Source organism: Wickerhamomyces anomalus, assembly GCF_001661255.1.
Source record: "Wickerhamomyces anomalus NRRL Y-366-8 unplaced genomic scaffold WICANscaffold_9, whole genome shotgun sequence".
Classification (NCBI taxonomy): domain Eukaryota; kingdom Fungi; phylum Ascomycota; class Saccharomycetes; order Phaffomycetales; family Wickerhamomycetaceae; genus Hansenula; species Hansenula anomala.
Window position 1 is genome coordinate 43,626 of NW_017567118.1, and position 19,155 is coordinate 62,780.

The window sequence follows — 19,155 nt, forward strand, 5'->3', positions numbered from 1 at the left end:
ACACATTGATAATAGTAATCATTCATAGATGAACAAGCAAAACCGTTACCACAACAGTTTGGTCCAACATAGTTGACACCACCACATTGCCCATAATCTGAGACACACTGAGTTGCTGAAGCTGTAGTTGGTTTTGATGTGGTTGTTGAAGAGGTGGAAGTTGAGCTTGTTGAAGTGGTTGTTGGTTGTTTTGCTGAGGTTGTGGTTGAGGTTGAGGTTGAGGTTGAAGTAGCAGTACCTGGAACACACTGATAATAATAATCATTCATAGATGAGCAGTAATATCCATCGGTACAACAGCTTGGAGAACCGTAATTTGCACCACCACATTGACCATAAGCCGAAACACAATTTTGATTTGATTTCGATGTGCTTGTTGATGTACTTGAAGTTGTCTTTTGTGTGCTTGTAGTTGAAGTGGCAGCAGTAGTTGGCTTTGAAGCCGACGTTGTGGCTGTTCCTGGAACACATTGATAATAGTAATCGTTCATTGATGAACAATAGTAACCATCAGTACAAATAGAAGCGCCTGCAAAACCATTACCACCACATTGCGCATATGGCGTAGCATAATCACCGTTTTGAGGTTTTGATGTTGTTTTTTCACTGGTCGTTTTCAAAGTTGTGGAAGGTGATGTGGTTGATGTTGTTTTTGATGTTGTGGAAGTTGTATCTTGGTTATTTCCAGATCCACAATTTATTGGCCAATAGTAACCAGAACTATCTGTTTGACTTTGGCCATAATTATTGTAATTGTTACACCCAGTATTGTAATCGTAGGATTTGGCATATTTCCATCTGTTACATTCAGATTGTGATGTAACACCTGCAGAACACCAATCAAATTGAACTTGATAACCGGTTGGCATCCAAGCACGACCATTCGAATTTGAAGCTGTAACAGTGAAGGTAGCATCCCATTCGCCTGGATTTGTTATTCTTGAAATTTTCATGTTGTTGCTATAAAGCACATAAGTTTGATCGATACCAATTACCTTCAATTCCGATAGTGATGATAATGACATTGTAGCTGAAGATTTGAAATGAATTGTAACTTGATAGCTATTACCACCTAGCCAAGTCACACCAGTAACAGCTATATTTGCAGTTGGCTTGTTGGTATTCTTAGAGTTGTAGCTGAAATCCAGATTGGAACACCCTGCAACAATATCTGAGCTTGAACATTTGACTGAGGAAGCTGAAACGTAACTAATTATAGTGAGCAGCAGCAGCAGCGCATAGCTAAAAGTGAAGCTAAATGATCCAACTGAAGTTGAAGTCAACTTCATTTTCAATGTGATGAGAAAGTAAAAAAAGGAAGATGAAGGAACTAACTAATAAAGACAGGTTTCAGATTCAGAACTTGATTTATTTGAGATTAAACTGAAACAACCTGTTGATTGACTAGTCTTGACTTTGAGTGAGTATTGATGTCTTTTGTAACGTATGTTGTATGGGTTAAATGTGAAAGGTGGAGTAACAAAGAAGCTGATGAGACGAGAAAGGATGTTGATATATCACTTATTATTTTTTTTGAACTCTCAGCTAGAAAAGAGAAGGAATAGTTAACTTTCAAAAATAATTTCGCCTAATTTAATTGTGCAGAAGTCACTTCAACTGACATCTGATTCTCTTTAACCAAAGCTCGAACAGTAGACTGTTGAACGCCTTTATTTTTCACCCTACAAGTGCACAGGTCATGTTAGGTTATCGTTAGAACTTGATGTAGGTTTTTTCACGTCCTTGAAAGTTGAACTCAAATTTTTAAATCTCAACTTTTTTCTCCTTTCTGGTTTCAAGTGCATCAACATGCATCCGTGTGCGTCAGTGTCTTGATGACTGCATAAATTTCTCACAAACTTAACATAAGCGAGGAATCAGGATTCAGAATCAGTCACCAAAGATCTTCAGCGAAAGTACAAATTTCAAGCAGTATCCTTGGTGATCTAAGGGAAAAGAATTCATTTGTGGTGCTGGCAACTTTCTTTTGGATATCCCTAGCTTGAGTGATATGGATTAATCACCAGGGCTATTACACATTGAAAATAGATTTTTATTATTTACTGTAGGAAGAAACAATATGTACATGCGTTGAATGTGTAGTTCTTGCCAGAAAAGAGTTTCTTTTGGAGCTTCAGCCTTCTGGAACCCTTTCCCTGCTACCAGATGCACCTTCAGCGTCAGTACGATTTCTGGAGCGTTAATTATGCATAACTTTTTTTGCTGATCGTTCACATCGGAGATATTAGAAGGATCTGAGATCAGAAGATTATACAGGTTAAATTGTGTAATTTCTGTGTACAATTACAGATGTCTGGACAGCTTGATTTAACAATTAGATATACACTCTTCAAGATTCAAATCTACGAGTTACAACAACAACCAGCGGTCAAGAAAAAGTCAACAATTCAATTCTGTAGCTTCCTATCAGCTTATGATGTCTGATCAATACGCTAATTATATTCGAGACTTTAAATTAGGTAAAAGTTACAATGTCGCACATTCAGATATATTCCTCAAAGTTTTTAGCTTTGAAGTAAAGTTCTAAACTAGAAATACCCATAAGTGTGTTAGATCAAATATTTATTATTGGACGTTAATAGTGTCATAAATTGCTTGTAAATTTTTTTGCAATCTGTAGTGTATAATTATCTTGTTATAGGCACAATTAATTGCAAATGACCTAATTACAAGATCTGTCGATTAGATCTTTGGGCCCTGACGTCGTTGTAGCCGTAATTGATTTTCAAAGTCACATTAAAGCATTAAAGGTTTATGATTTTGACTTTAATAGGTTCAATCTAGTATAAACGGGTGAATTTGATGAACGCCCCAATTAGCAAGTGGGTCTATTGATAATTAAGCGACTCGATGCTGTTGTTGATTGGCTATATCTCCAGATGTATTGACTGTGTTGAGTATGTACTTCTTCTTGAAAGCTAATTGAAAATCAAGGACTTGTATAAGCTATTACATTTCGAGATTCTAAGGTTGCAAGCCGTATTAGATTTCAGGCCTCAGATGGAAGTTGAATTAACTTTTGAGCCAATGGTATTTTATCCGTGGTTATTTAATTTGACGTGTGTCCTTTTTATGCCAAACAGCCATTAGGCGCGAGACATACACCCACATATAACGGGCTGATTCATTTTTTTCGGAGGAAAATCGATTTCCCATACAAATTTTGAAAAACAAAAAAAATATGTTGCCGGAACCAGGGTTTTTTGGTGAAAATCAAAGTGATTTCAAGCTCGAAAAACAGGTCCACTTTGAGAACGAATAAAACAACAACGAGTTGGTTTTTTGACTCCGTAATTTGATATCCTGACTTTCAATTGGCATATCTTTCTACAGTATAAGTTTTGAGATTGTAGGTTTTGTGGTTGTAATTGGGGTCTATTGTCCCAACTATGTCTCCATAGTAAAGGCTCCAAAAAGACATTTGTCCAAAACTGAAGAAACTTCAACATGATTTTAAAGAACACCAAAACACTTTTGAGTAATGATTTTTATGTATATTCATTGAGTGGATACTACGCATTCATTTGCCACCAAAAACAAGATTTTTGGAGTTCATTTGTTTTTTTGTCCTTAGGTGGTTGGACATTTGTCTTGCTGATGGTTTCGCGTTGAATTTTGTACAATTTCTATGCTATCAGGTTTTTGTGACAACAGCGTCCATTAACTAGCCTTAGAGACTTGCAAATAGGATGTAAACCTTTCTTTATGTTTAAGGCTATCATACTTGGTTGACCTTGACTCTAAGTTGTTATTATGACACGAATAATCAATCATTTTAGGGCTTGTAATTTAAATGGCTTACCTGATTCAAATTCATAGTATCTGTAGTTCTCTAAAGATCTATTTTGATTCACTGCGAGGGACATTGGCTGTATCACTGATCATATATGAAAGGTTGAAGTGGTTGAGTGCTTTGTTTGGCGATATTAGTTGAAGTATTTGATGACTTTATCGATTTAGTTGATGTTGACATTTTGGTCTCAATTCACCAAAACATGACAGCTTGAAATCAAACAAGTACGTGAATCATTTGACAATTGGCAACTCTATAGCCTGATGAGCTTCTGGAGTAACCTAACAGTTCCTTAATGCTGTTGTTTGGCGTCTTAATCGTCTTTCATAGAGGCTTCGACTTTTTTTTTCGTGTCTTGAATTTTGAAAATATTTTGACCCAAAATGGCAAGGTTGCGTCTCGCTGCTCTTTGAGATAGAAGGCCCAGCCCCAGGCTCTTACAAGGCTTTCTTCATGACAAATTACAGGGCAAATTTACAGGACAAAGCACTGGGCACAACAGGATTCATTACCGGACATGAAAACATACACCTATAAATAAGTATTAAATATTCGGAGACAACCCCATTTGAAATCTATACTAAAATAATCTCTAGAAACCAGGCTATAAGACAAGCTCTTTATTTTGCCAAAAAGATGATTTTTAACAGCAGGAGAATTATTTGAAATTTTACATTTGAAAATATAAATTAAAGAAATTTAATATATGTATTATTTTATAATTTAACTTGAAAAACTTGTTCATCTAAAACATTAAATTTTAAAAGTTCATATAATTGAATAATTCTTACATAAATCAATAGAAAAAGCTCTTAAATTAACACCAAAACTAAAATTACTTCAAAAAACCACTCCAACGTCTCGTTTTTTTGAATTTTGTCAAAGACTTTCGGTAGGGGCAGCACGGTCACGTGCCAGAGGTTTTGTTAGCGCGATGTTAAGAAATGTAAACAACACACTTCAAAATACTCTAGACAGCGACAGAAAGACTTGAGATGGCTGGGATAAATATGGTAGGTAGACTAGCATATGAAGATATCGCTCGAACTTCAAATGTTAGATTTCAGCTTGATTTGGTCGAGAAAAGCTCTGCCGCGTTTAGTGCATTTTAAGCTATAGTAGAAGTATACGCTCAGCGCGATGTTTACTCAATTTTAACAGAAAATATATCAATACAGGGTTCTTTTTGAAGCCCATGAGGCAACGTATTCAGTGGTTATATTTGTTTATTCCAATGTAAACTGGTTGTTGCTGTAAACTTGTTTTCTTGTGGTCATGTTAGTTTTCATCCCGACGCGTTGTTTACAAAACATCACGGTCAACATCACGGTCAAAAAAATCACCCACCACAACAGCTGAAAATAACACATCCGTTCCAATAGGATTGCAGCATTGGAAGTGGTACGACTGAATGACCTGGTACTAAGTTGAACATTCTCTCAAAATTCAAAGAATATAAATATAGGTCCTTTCCCATTTTTCTTTCACTCTTCTTTTGTTTCCTTATTCCACCAATTTTTTTTTAACTTGACTAAGTATTCCATAACTATGTGGTCTTATTCATAAGAATAGATAATACTAACCATAACAGGGGTGGTGGGTGTGCTGGAATATGGTATGGTTAATCATGGATGTTGTTAGTTGTTAATCTGGTGGTGATGAACAGGATGCTGTTGTTTATGAGGGTGAATGGTTTAAAGGATTGGTGACATTAGCTTCAATTATTAACTATGCCAATAAGAATGTTTTGATGGTGAGTGGGTTCCTTGGCTCGGAGGGTATTGAGTTGCCACTGATGATGGGACAGATGGTAGTGGGTTGATTGTGGGTTGATGCTAGCCAACATTTTGGCATTTGGTCTTAGGTTCATTCGTTAGAGCTGCGTTGTGAAGCTTCTGAGTTGTTCATCTTGATTTTTTAGGTATGTTTTTTTGCTTTCAAGAACGACATTCTGTTGTGATTGATATCAATTCTTTTCCAGTTTACTAACATTATTAGCTTAGTTTCAACAACATTACAGCTGGTAAGTATCTGATGCTTTTGCTTGGGTTGGTTTTTGGCTCTCGTGGGTGGTAATTGTAAGGTTTGTTAAAAACGCGTTTTTGAAGTCTATCAATTCCTGGTTTTTTTCCAATTTTCAAAAGGTTACCCTCTACAACAGCTTGTACCAATAAATAGAGTATATATTTATATAGCTTGAGCTGGATCTAGATTCTAGATTCCAACAATACAGATTAGATCAATCTAAAAATAACAATTTCGTAAAATTGAAACCGTTTTAAATACGTCATTCTAGATTTTAGGACCTAAACTCTAAACGTTTGAGCTCTCACGTGCCTGTCCTCGTGACTTATCTCGTGACTGATCCCGTGACTGGCTTGTCTTCTTGTCTTTTCGCTTTGGAGACATTGACGTCATTCTAGATTGGCTCAATGTCCCAGCGAGACAAAAATTTTCCCAGCAAAAAATTTGCAGTGAATTGATTACATAATCCCTCCCAGCCAAAAAAAACGTGAATTTTTCAAAAAAAATGAATCAGCCCGTTATATGTGACCTGATTATTCAAACCTAACAACTAGTGTGAATCATTAACAATTTCATGAATTGCACAATTAGAGCTGAATTGAATACATTACGTCCCCATAGTTGTGTTTTAATGATCCGCGAGCTCTTTGATCACTAATTAATTAAAAGTTTAAATTAAACAATAGGTATGGATCTTGAACAGTAACGTACTGAAAACCAAGCTGTGGATTCTGAATTTTGAATTTGCAGCAATTCACTTAATTATATATTATTTATAATTTAATGTTAATTCAAAAATGTCACTTTGTATTTGTCAGCTAATTGAGATAAGACTGGTGATAATGTAGTTCGCTATAGACTTAGTATAAATACACCACAAGAGATCTCCGAAGAGCTGGTACTCAAACACTATATATACCGCTGGTTCGCAGTTCGCAGCTCAATTAAAGCACACACATTATCATGATCTACCAGCTTAGTTAAATCTGCAAAGTTGTCATGAGTTCTACTACGTTTTCACAGCTAGTATATATAGCTTAAAATCTAGCAGTCTGTTCAAAGAGTACCATCTTGCACGCAAAACGCCAGGCGCTTGTTTTCTGGATCTTGAATATGTACATGCGTATGCATGCATTTCCTGCCTCCGCCTTAAAAATAAAACAGCTCCGTACTTCTTTTTCAACGTCTTTTGAAACCTGGGTGGACCGTGGAACAAAGCTCAAGCTGTACATACTACAGTCTACTGCAACAGAAGTGAAGTTTGAACCAGACCTTGTCAATTAAAAATTATAAAGAATCAAGGTCAGACAAGCCGTTACAAATGATTTCAAACTAATGTACAACCTAACATTGAGCTACAACAAAGTTTTTTCGATTGTTAGCTGCTCAGGCACTAAAAACGTTTAAACTTTCTTGAGCCAGATAATGCTGGAAGTGTTAAAAACAAGATCCACAATGTATTGAATAAAGATTACACTGTAATTCGTTCATGTCGACTACAACTGCCAGCTATATACCCGTATTTCTTCATAAATAAAGCACTAGTTTTTCAATCATATCCAAAGGGCAGAGTTCAATCGTCGTAGAGATGTATATCACCATTTTCAGAACCAACATATCTTTCATTTGCCATCACTTTCAACCCAACAACAGGCTCGTCACAGACGCCTGATAATATCGTTGGTGTGGGTGAATTGAAGGTTGCATTTCTGTACGATATCCCACACAAAGCAGATACAGGATGTGAAATTAATGTGAATTCTTCACTAAATGCCATAAGGTCTGGATTAGCGACACTTTTAAATTTTGTTAACGGCTTCGAAACATCTCTTATATCCCAATTTGCAATGTACCCATCTTTATGACCACTCAAGATCGTATTATCATTAGACCAGATGCCCACTACTTCACTTCCAAAGCTTGGTGTGGTAAATATTTGATCTTTTGAGGCCAGATCATAAGCGCATATAACGCCCGAAACATAACCAGCCAGGAGTCTTTTTCCATCTGTGTCAAATTCATACGCATTTTTTGGAGAGTTTTTTGGTGACTTGCTTGAATTCACTGTGGTAATACTTAAGGATGTGACACCATCCTTGAAGCTGTCCTTTCTTTTGAAACTATTGAAATTTGTTCCAGATGCACAATCCCATAACTTGATGAAGCCATCAAGAGATGATGAAACAAAATTTCTGCCCTTTCCTATCATAGCGAGATCTGTTATTCGCTCTTTGTGTGACAAAAACGTCCTTGGATTAGCACCAGAGGCAATATCCCATATTTTAATACTGAAATCTAAAGATGCGGTCAATCCAACTTGACCCGATGGAAAAAATAATGATTTGGTGACTTCTGCAAAATGTGCTTCTTCGATAGTTCTCTGCAAAGATGATAGTTAGTAGATGCTAATTTTGTATAATAAGTTCCAGATATAGCGTACCTCAATTCCTCCGTCAAGTGTTCTTACAATACGTAAGTCACCATCCCTATTACCTATGAGTAATAATTCCTTATTTGGAGATATATCAAATGTAGTGGTATCTGCGTTTCATTAGTGGCAAGCCAAATTACACATCTCAGATCTTTTAAACTCACTTTTCAATCCCGATTTATAGGTCATTGAAGGGCTCAGTATGTTAAATATGTTACCTTCATACTCCACTTTATACATGTGCTCTTTTTGTATATGAAATTTTAATCCATTGTCATTATTGAACATGATATTCTGGTGGTCCTTGAACACTGTCACTATTTCTTCCTTCATTGTACCATCTTGAACATCTTCAGCGTCAACGAAGTTTATCCAAAATTGATCTGATTGCAAACGGTTTTCCACAACATCATTTATGACTTCCTCGAAGCTTGATTGAATGCTCAGTGTGTACATTTTGGTGTCATCGATAACTGAATCACACTCATAAGCTTCAGTACATATTTACAATTGGGAGCAAAATCAAAAAAAAAAAAAAACGTATAACATCAGAACACCATTTTCAAAACGCGTGAAACGCGTTTGTAGAAAAATAAAAACATATGTAGTGGCGACCCATTATTTGTACTCTACTTCGTTCACAATTGAATTAAACAATCATGTCTGAATTAGATACAGATATCCTCAAGAAGTTATTCTCTAAGGAAGAGTACTGGACAGCCAAAAACCCGGCAACTTTGCAAGTGACAAATGTTAGACCAATTCCTAATGAAGCTGGTAAAAGACTACGTCTCTTGATCTCTGATGGTGTTCATAGCACACATGCTGTTGTTAGACCAGAAGGTGTTGAATATTGTGAAAAACATGGATTGCAAAAATCAAGTATTGTCACTTTACAAAGTTATGAAATTGAAAGAATGGGCCAAAGTAACAAACATGTTGTTATTATTAGTGAATTGATTGTCAAACAAGAAACTGCTCAAAAAGTTGGGGTCAACATTGAATCGTTGGATGATTATTTCAAATCTCATCCAGACGAGGACAATTATCAGAGCAACGATGGTGAAGAAAATACACCAACTCCACAAGTTGAAGCGCCACAAAAGAAAGAACAACCAAAACCTTCAGCACCTGTTCCTGCTCAAGCTCCTGCTCAAGCAACCGCTAAAAAATCAAATCAACAAAAACCATCAAACATATACGCTATTGATCAATTATCTCCATATCAAAATGTTTGGACAATTAAAGCAAGAGTTTCATTCAAGGGTGAAATGCGTACTTGGTCAAACCAAAGAGGTGAAGGTAAACTTTTCAATGTTAATCTTTTGGATGAAACTGATGAAATTAGAGCAACTGCATTCAATGATAATGCTGAAAAGTTTTATAATTTGTTACAAGATGGTAAGGCTTATTATATTTCAAAGGCAAGAATTCAACCATCTAGACCACAGTTTTCAAATTTGAAACATCCTTATGAATTGCAACTAGACAGAGATACCCAAATTGAACTGTGTGAAGATGATGATGAAGTTCCTAAATTACATTATGATTTTGTCAAATTAAATAAAATCCAGAATTTGGAGGCTGATTCAATTATTGATGTTGTTGGTGTTATTAAGGAAGTCAATCCACATTTCCAAATCACTTCAAAAGCAGGACGTGCTTATGATCGTCGTGATATCACAATAGTGGATGATAGTCAATTCGCCATCTCTGTTGGTTTATGGAATAAAACAGCATTGGAATTTGATACTCCAGAAGGTACAGTTATTGCTATTAAAGGTGCGAAAGTTTCCGATTTCAATGGGAAGACTTTGTCATTAACTCCATCAGGTACAATTGCATCAAACCCAGATGCTCCGGAAGCTTATGCTGTGAAAGGTTGGTATGATACTGAAGGTCGTAATGAGAGTTTCCAAACTCTGAAAACAGAAATGACAACAAATAAAACAGCAATTGAAGATCGTAAAACGATTGCAGATGTTCAAACTTTGGAATTAGGTTTGGGAGAAAAACCAGATTATTTCACCATCAAGGCTTCTGTTAGTTTCCTCAAAACTGATAATTTCTCATATCCAGCATGTTCAACTGAAGGCTGTAACAGAAAAGTTATCGAACAACATGATGGTACTTGGAGATGTGAAAAATGTGACATTAATCATGCCGTTCCATTATATAGATACATCTTAACCATCTCAGTTGTTGATACTACTGGTCAACTATGGGTTACACTTTTTGAAGACCAAGCCAAGATTTTATTGGGTGTTAGTGCTAATGATCTGGTCAAATATAAAGAGGATGATAACCAACAATTCACCTCTATCATTTCCAAGATCCAAATGAATGAATTTGAATTTAGAATCAGAGCAAGACAAGATAATTATAATGGTCAAGTGAGGGTGAGATACAACGCTGTTGGTGTTAACAAGATTGATTTCAGTAATGAGGCCGACTATTTGGTTAAGAAATTTGAATCATTGGGTGCTTGAGCGCTATCTACTTTAAATGTTTTTGTGTTTACTTTGTGTTATTCTTAATTGGAGAAAAAAATATGTTTATTATTCCAGTGTTTAATTTGTAAATGAAACTAATCCATTTGTTGTAATCCAAAAATCTTTGATCAGCTCATTACATTTTCTTGTTGATGCTCTTGTGACCATCAATTTCTTGACGAATAATTCTTTTTCATGTATTGGTTTTTTCCCATTAGAAATTCTCTGCTCATCAATCTGTATCAATGCGTTTCTTATCCAATCTTTAAATTTCAATTGATATTTAGCAAAGAGTATGACGATGATGCTACTGTAAGTATCAACATCAGATCTTGCTGCATCAATCAAAGCTTCAAACGTTTTGAAGGTTAAAGTTTGACCAAGCTCAGACTCAACAATCTGCTGGATCAACAAGGAATCATCCCTAGTTGTTTTTCTTGCTGAAAGAAAAGTTGTCCAGAATTTTGATGCTGCTTTAATGACAAACTTCTCATGAGAATACAACAATGACAATGCAGTTTCAATGGAGAATCTTATTGAGTTCTCATTATGAAGAAGAAAAGCAGGCTTGTGTACCAGGACCTGAGTCAACATATTCAAAGCTAATTGTAGTAAGTCAGGATCCTCTGATATGTTTTGATAATCTTGTACAATAAAATGTTCAACAATATTTGTGACATCATCCTGTGATAAAATATTTGAGCTGTCAACCTTTGAGTGCAGCCCAGTGTTTATGAGGGTGGTCAATAACTCAAGAAGATAAGTTCTTATTTGGAAAGAAATACCTTGTGATTTTTTCGATAGTGCGAATTGTAGAACAACATTGTTTGTGAAAGCAAATGGACCAAATTCTTCGAGCAATCCAACTTTGAGAATTAAACATGCCTTTTCATTCACCTCTAAGTTCTTCGCCAACGACGGAATCTCTATAGCGAATAAATTAACCAATCTAACTATCTTATCTTGAATTCTGTTGTTTCTGTTTTTGTAAAATGTACAAAATTGATTGTAAAGCTGAGGTTCATCCTCTTCAAAGTCATCAGGCAAGCTTAATCCCTTCCCTAATTCATGTAACGAGTTAAACAATGATATCAAATATTCAGATTCATCTTTGCTCAAACTTTCTTGAGAAGCTTTTTGTAGAGCTGGTTCAGATGTTTTTTCTATGAGCTCTAGAATATGATAAACATGATTTTCTTGTGCCTCTGGATCTGGAATAGATTGAATGATACAACTGATTGAGTTGATAAATTTCTCTCTTGTATAATTATTGATTGATGGATTTCTGATCATTTCAACTAATATTGGTTCAAAGTTTGGTATACTTGAGACTAAAAGAGATCTGCAATTGTCACAAAGTTCCATAATGGTTTTAGATATTAAAATTTCTTGTTCTGGATGATTTTTAAGACAAGTGAATAAATAATCAATCACTGAATTTAAATAAACAGTGTTGTTTTTCGTATAAAAAAACTCTAGTGATCCCAAAAATCTTATACTTGTCTTAACATAAAGTTCTGCTTGTGAGTGTGGCATTTTTGATGTGAGTTCGTTAAATTTGGACAAAAACTTTGATTCAAATAGATGTTCAACACCAATAACTGTACTAAAATCTTCATAATTATTTGTGAAATTGACACAGATGGCTGTAAGAATGTATAAACTGGCTTCTATTTGGTTGATATCTGAACTTTCTAGTATTAATGAAATTAATGTACCAAATAATGAAGCTAGTTTGGAATGAATCATTTCAAATATCTCCACTGTATCCCCTCTGAAACTCAAAAACGCGTCTCTATTTTGTTTAAATTCAAAATCAGATGTAACTGTTAGTTGGATTTTTCTAAAATAGATCATTGAGAGTTCTTGAAGCAAAATTTCAAAGTTTTTGTTCACTTCATCAATAATTCCTGAATCATTATTTAGAGCATTTTCGATCATATCCATTTCATCCGTAAACACTTCTATTATCTGACACCAAAATCCAATGAATTTCAATGAGACTGTTTCTTGTATAATTGGGGTTAATGGGAAGTTTGTCAAATTCAACAAAAATTTTAAAAACTCGTTCCACTCATTCTTCATTAATTTTGAGCTTAGTTGAATGCAATCAATTTCCAAAAATGTAATAATCAAAGATGCAAAATTTGATAATGAATCAAAATCCTCATTAGTCACGTATTCATTGATCTTTGATAAACTCCATGGACTCATAATCAAACTATTGAACCGTTCTCTTAGTTCGTAATTCATTAAAAGGGGATCATTCTCGAAGATTTCAGTTGCGATCTCTGAGCACTTGTCAGATATTTCATCATTTGGAGATTGTAACAACCCAACGACATATTGTAATAGGTTATTCAAATCTTTATATCTAACAGCTGTATTATTATGAGCAAACGAGATGTAAAGAATCCAAGAGGTCAAATTTTCTAGTCCCAGAAGTATAAGTTCATCATCATGAGACTCAAATGTGAACACTGTCAAATGTTTTGTTATTTCATATACATTTGAATGTATGTATTCATGGATAATACCCTTTTCAGCATCTTTTCCAATTTTAAGCAAGTCCTCAACAAGAACAGATGAGAATTCTAATACCAGCCTTATTGGGGTTTTGTCTTTGTAGGATAATTCAACTAGTTGCATTAGGTTGACTTCAATATTCAATTGATCTATTGATGGCGGCTGATTTGAAATGAGCATGAAGATCAAAGGTTTCAAAGGGTTAATCCATTGAACATCTTGCAATTTATAAGAATTGAAAAACAATGATAGATTTGAAAGCAACTTCTTTATTATAAATAAGTTTTGAACACCATCGTATCTCAGTTCACTTATGGAAGTTGATAAATGGATTAATAATCTATTCAAGACTTGAATGATGTTAATTTTTTCTTGTGTTGTTTTGTAAAGATTCAAATTAACAGTATAAGTCAAAGCGCCAAAGAATTTGCAATTGAGTGATAGACCAGGAGTGGATAGCAAAAAGTCAGCTATCAATAAACCATTGGGCGACTTCTGTTCCTGTTGTAATAGAGCTTGAAGTGTTTTGATACGTTGTGGATCTCTTTCTGTATATAGAGACTCAATGGCCTTGATGACGCGTTAATATTATTCCCAACTGATTCTGAGTGTTATTGAAACTCACATTCACAATTTCTGCTAGTCCTGCTTCGTTCATTATTCAGCTGTTTGAGCAAGTTGTGTTTACATTCCACAATTGATTTCAGATCATTTTAAATTTTCTATATGGCGTTCAAAAATTTGTTTTTCTCAAGAAAAAAAATGGTAGTTAGGTACGAGCACGACATTGTGTTATATCCGATTGATCTCGGATTTAATGTTTTTGAAAATCTCGATCAATAGTTGAGCTCCAAGCTGGAAACTTTTATACTTGACAAAGAGATTCAGACAAAGCTAGGGGAGGGTAGGAATAAGTTTTTAATGAATATGGTTGCAAGTATACTTTTCCATTATCTGCTCGAGTCAGCTTGCTAGAATTGGAGTATTTATTGGTTTTCAGTGACTCCCAAATTTCGAACCTTTTGGCTTCCCAAGAACTGATCAGATCAGGAGGATGTGTCTTAAGCTGTGAAATCTGTCGAGTTTTATGGAATTGATCTAAAAAGGTTTTAGTTGGCTATCGAACGTATATGCTTTCAAGCTTTTTTGGAGCGTGCCATGGATGGTTTTTCAAAGCCCGTTGGTTTTGAGCTTGTTACAATTGTGTTGGAACTTGGCTATCGGTTGTAAGTTTCCATCGACGTCAATGTATCACGATCTTGAATATCTAGCCTTCCAATATTTAACTTTGAAAGATCAAATCCAAGAAACTAGAATCTTCTGCAGTTGTATCAATAATTTTTGAGGGAGAGTAATTACAATAGTATTCAAGTGACTGCCGCTCAAGGTCAAACTTGATAATCCTCTTCACTAAATGGGGAAACCTGACATCAATATCAACAACTAGTTATGGTACAACTGCTACCGCAATAACTTGAAGAGATTTCGAAACAAGGTGGAAAATTTATGTCACTCCATCTTTTGAGTGCATGGCAGTAAAGATCAAGTCCCAATTTATTTAAAGCGCGTTCACTTTATTGAAGCTCAAATGACAGTGGAGGTGGTCAAACCTTGGACGGGAAGTCTGGACCGCTATCGGTGTCCATTGTCAATTAAAATCAATCTAATTACTAGAGTGCTTGTTGTTGTAGGTGGAGGTGCTCGTTGTACGTTGGTTTTGAAAAGGCTCACAAGTCGAGACTACAAATTAATGCTAAATTTAAGTATAGATTTACAAAGCAGTCAAAATCTCGAATCTTTGTTTTGTTACATGTAGAACGTAGCATCTGCACAAATCCTGCCAGCTCCAACACTTTTGTATGGTAATTGTAATTCAGATTCAGGTCTAGAAATTACAAAAACGTCATCAAGCTCAATCCAACAAACATGTTGAGAAAATCATCACCAAGCCCTAATTTCAACCTGCAAACAGTGAAGACTGGACAGTGGAGAGTCACAGTCTGGAATAATTACAAGCTGAATACATTTTGGGCGTGGTCTCGGTTGAAAGTGCAGTGTTTTATTTAACCTAGGATGATGGATCTCTAAGTGAATAGCAATGATGTGATGAATCGTTCAAGCCTTGAGAAAAAAAATTTAGCACCTACAGCACTAGAATTCAAGTGTAGAGGAGAGTACAGGGTACAGGGTATAACATCTTGTGACTTCTTTGAAAAACTACCAATACATAATATGAAGCATAAATCATAACCTTTGTTATATCTAGTCAATGAGTAGTTTGTCTAGTGTCGTTTGTGTAAATTGGTTGGGTTAACATTTGTAAAAGTCGTCGATCCGTACTCCGCGCCAGCTAAAAAAAAAAACACGGTACGTGCAGCAAAAGGTGGACTCAGTTTTATGGTGAAACAAATATAGAAATGAAACTACAAATTGATATTTATGATGAAAATGCAATAAACTTTTTATTTAAACCGCCCCAATAGAAAATATTTATAAAACCTAGCAGTGTGTTATATACACAAGAAAACTTTTTTTTTGGTATTTTATAGTTTTTTCCCAGTAATAAATATGATTCTTTTTTTTTTGTTTTGTCATTAAAATTTGTCATTAAAGATAGCTTGATAGACCATAGCATAAGGTTGATATTGTAAAGATGAGTATTTTATATCATAGAACGACGTTCAACCATTTCTTGTAGTTATTTGAAGATGCCGCCAACAAATCAACGTGATGTTGATCCAAAACAGTAGCTTGTTCTCTTGGAATAGCATCATTTAAACTCAAACCAGCTATTGAATGCTCCTTAACATTTGACGATAGTAATAACGGGCTTTTGATCAAGTACTCTTGATGTCTGTGTTCATCTTCTTCATCCTCTATTTCATCAGACTCTATTGTGGAACTTGATGATGAAGTTAATGTGGAAGCAATGGAATTTGATCTTGGTTCTAAGACTGGTGATATCAATTGTGGAGCATTGTTGAAGTCAAAATGAGAGTGACCATCTTTTAATTGACATTCATCTGAACAGTAAACAGAATTTAGTGTGCAAATTTTGTCACAAACAATGCAGTAATCGTTGAATGCAGACATTTTTGTGTATATGATAATGATATTGATGAGTTATGCTTTGTTATTGATGCAAATAATGAAGTAGCTGTTAAACTATAACGATTGTGTTCTTTATAATGATGTTTTCTTCAGTGATGATCCACGTGGAGAAATTGAAAACCTTATGGAAAAAAAGTAGTGCAGTAATAGAAAGATGAATGAGACAATAGAATTCAATAAAGAGTTATTGTTCAATATCCTTTGTGTGTTTGTAGTTGTAGTGGTTGTTGTTTGATTGATCTAAAATCTCAAGTGGACAACTTTCAGGTGTGGGAAATGTGGAATAAAGATTTTATTTATACCACAAGAAAGTGTGTAATTTCCTTTATTTACTCATCTCACATCTTTAACTTCTAAACAAGAGAAATTTCCAAGGGTGGTTACAAATTGCAAAAATTTTCACCTAGTCTCACACCTAAATTCCCATGTGGCATGGCCACATGCACATTCATACCTAGGTCCAGCCACAGGTTTGGGGTCTAGGCTCTGAGTCACACTAAAAAAAGAAGGTTTAGCTTTCCACTACAGGCCCTAGCCTGGGGGGAGGTTTGTTTGTGTTTGTGTACTCCTCTCCTCATTGTCGAGCGTAGTCACTTGAGCTCAAGATAGTGGGTCACGATCAAGTGACTTGGAAATGAAGGTACTACCCAACAATAAATGGATATGTAATCCCACCTGTGGGCTTCTTTGTTGGCTTGTTTACTAGCCCTTTGTTTCCTCCTGACAATAACCACAATAGCCATACTATTCACCCAACGTCCACGTTTCTAGAACTGTGTTATTCATAGAAGTGGGCTCCTTCATCTTGGGCTAGCTGAAGTTTGTGGGTCCAACGGTTGGGTTGGGCAGAGCCTGTCTCAACTTTACAACTTCCGTCTAGAACAAGAGCTACACAGTACTTTGTCCTTCGAGCTGGGCTGAGGCTAGCCGGGGCGGTCATCGCGGATGCTAGGGCTCCCCGTCTACCTTCTAGGCCGTAGCTAGCCAATTCTCAGCCTAGTTCTTGTTCTCCCCAGCCTACCAGCACACAGGCCCCAGGCTCAGAATTTGACAGCGGAAAAAATCAAATCCTCCTACACAATCGTCAGATCTGTACATACAGAAAAGACGATAATTCTAGACACATTTTTTTTTGCTCTCGGAAGTTTACATGAACCATAAACCCTATTATTGCAACTGTGGTACAAATTGTTGATTGTGTAGAACCAACCTTTCGATTTGCCTGTAGTTATCAAACCATGATACACATTAATTACACAAGAGCCTCGTGGGTTTCATAACATTTGCTTGTGTAAATTTGAACCGTGGTGGTGTCTATCAAACTCTTCAGAGTTCATCAGCCATGTGTTGGATTAATTGATCTTTTCGATAAAAATTGAAAAAATTTTCAGCAATTTTCGAGACTTGTTGACATTTCAAAATTTTCACACAAATAAAAATGCGCGTTTGACACGATATTGACATGAATAGAGGTCTTGGTCTAAATCACAAACCTAGGCCCGAAACAGGCCTCATAGAGGCTAGCAATCAAAAATAGATTAGCAATTTGCACGTGAACAGACTCTACCCCAGGTGACTCTATGCATATTTTTATATCCCCTAAATTTCTACGAAATTCTAAATCAGAGCGTACACAGAGATGTACGTCACCAAAAAAAATTGTGTAGCTAACTTGTAAGTTGTAACGCGTAAACAATAATATAGGTTCAACAAACTATCCATTCGTCTTAGTAAACGGTCGACAATTTAATATCTTCATTGTTGTTTGTTGACTAGACCTCATACCTCATACTAGTGTATACTTGGTACTCTAATTGTAAAGCTAGTGCCTAGTTAAGTACATGTCAAATCAATTTCAGTTTGAAATGTGTACCCTCTTAATCAACATGAAACCAGAAATAATTGGATTCAGTAAACCCAAACACAATCCACAATCCACAATTTTAGTACCACTAATTCATTTAGAACCAAACTCACCATTTACCAGCGAGAAAAGACAAAATCGATTGCTATGTATAATTCAGTTAAGTTTCGACGACAGACCTCGCGGACCATACAACCTTGAAAAGGTAAACAGCATCAAAGATACGCTAAGTTTCTAGAAGCTTAGCAGAGTGGTCGAAATCCTGCCACTCTTGAGTCTTGACTCTTGACATTTCGAATATCTAATTAAGATGAAAGAAATTGAAATTGTATATTTACAAATTTGTTTTTCTTTGTGTACACGAAAAATTTAAATTTTACCCCTGTCACGGCTCATCTCATCGCAAACAATCAAGAAAAATTTTCGCTTGCATGAACTCATGACAGAATATCCTCTACTGTGTGTATATAAGGTAATTCCGATGTTCTATTAATATACATATAATGTTACAATTAGTGGATTCTTGATTCTTCTTATAGTTGATGTGAAATGTTGAGTATTGATGAATTGTGCATAATTGGTTATTCTGGTTATGTAATACCTGACATTCCCCCCCTCATTTCTGAGTATTTATTGAATGTAATAATATTAAATATGATGAAACTTGATTTGGAACTATATTGTGTTGTCTTTTGTTAACCGGTGTTCAATTGGTTGTGATTGAATATGAAAGAATGAGTGAAGTACCTATAGATTTAAAAAGAAATGATTCTTGAATGGTGTGGAGGTTAATGTCTTTTGAATTTCAGGACCTGAGTATTTCTTGGTGAGAAAATCTGAGCAGTTTGAGATACCTGAAATATGATGGAATGTAACAATGTTATCTTCTTTG

General features: G+C 35.4%; 6 protein-coding genes across 6 annotated transcripts; 2 read left to right on the forward strand and 4 right to left on the reverse strand.

Annotated features, from left to right (window-relative positions):
* Positions 1-49: 49 nt before the first annotated feature.
* On the reverse strand, positions 50-1,434 carry WICANDRAFT_71466 (uncharacterized protein; the record flags this gene model as incomplete). Its single annotated transcript, XM_019184249.1, has 1 exon — positions 50-1,434. A coding segment is annotated over exon 1 (1,239 nt), but the record flags the coding sequence as incomplete, so codon positions are not given.
* A 5,978-nt stretch (positions 1,435-7,412) lies between these two features.
* Positions 7,413-8,726, reverse strand: RPN14 (Rpn14p; the record flags this gene model as incomplete). The annotated part of the gene is made up of 3 exons (XM_019185292.1): positions 7,413-8,219; positions 8,280-8,380; positions 8,435-8,726. 3 exons carry the CDS (start codon positions 8,724-8,726, stop codon positions 7,413-7,415), a joined length of 1,200 nt encoding a protein of 399 aa, XP_019035915.1.
* A 203-nt stretch (positions 8,727-8,929) lies between these two features.
* On the forward strand, positions 8,930-10,759 carry RFA1 (replication factor A subunit protein RFA1; the record flags this gene model as incomplete). The annotated part of the gene is made up of 2 exons (XM_019186037.1): positions 8,930-9,332; positions 9,429-10,759. The coding sequence occupies 2 exons, from the start codon at positions 8,930-8,932 to the stop codon at positions 10,757-10,759; spliced, it is 1,734 nt and encodes a 577-aa protein (XP_019035916.1).
* An 81-nt stretch (positions 10,760-10,840) lies between these two features.
* On the reverse strand, positions 10,841-13,946 carry KAP122 (Kap122p; the record flags this gene model as incomplete). Its single annotated transcript, XM_019183994.1, has 2 exons — positions 10,841-13,858; positions 13,914-13,946. 2 exons carry the CDS (start codon positions 13,944-13,946, stop codon positions 10,841-10,843), a joined length of 3,051 nt encoding a protein of 1,016 aa, XP_019035917.1.
* Positions 13,947-14,669: 723 nt separating this feature from the next.
* On the forward strand, positions 14,670-15,328 carry WICANDRAFT_98195 (uncharacterized protein). The gene has a single exon (XM_019186643.1). It carries the CDS (start codon positions 14,877-14,879, stop codon positions 15,102-15,104), a length of 228 nt encoding a protein of 75 aa, XP_019035918.1. The 5' UTR covers positions 14,670-14,876; the 3' UTR covers positions 15,105-15,328.
* Positions 15,329-15,955: 627 nt separating this feature from the next.
* Positions 15,956-16,381, reverse strand: ECL1 (Ecl1p; the record flags this gene model as incomplete). Its single annotated transcript, XM_019183995.1, has 1 exon — positions 15,956-16,381. One exon carries the CDS (start codon positions 16,379-16,381, stop codon positions 15,956-15,958), a length of 426 nt encoding a protein of 141 aa, XP_019035919.1.
* Positions 16,382-19,155: the final 2,774 nt, after the last annotated feature.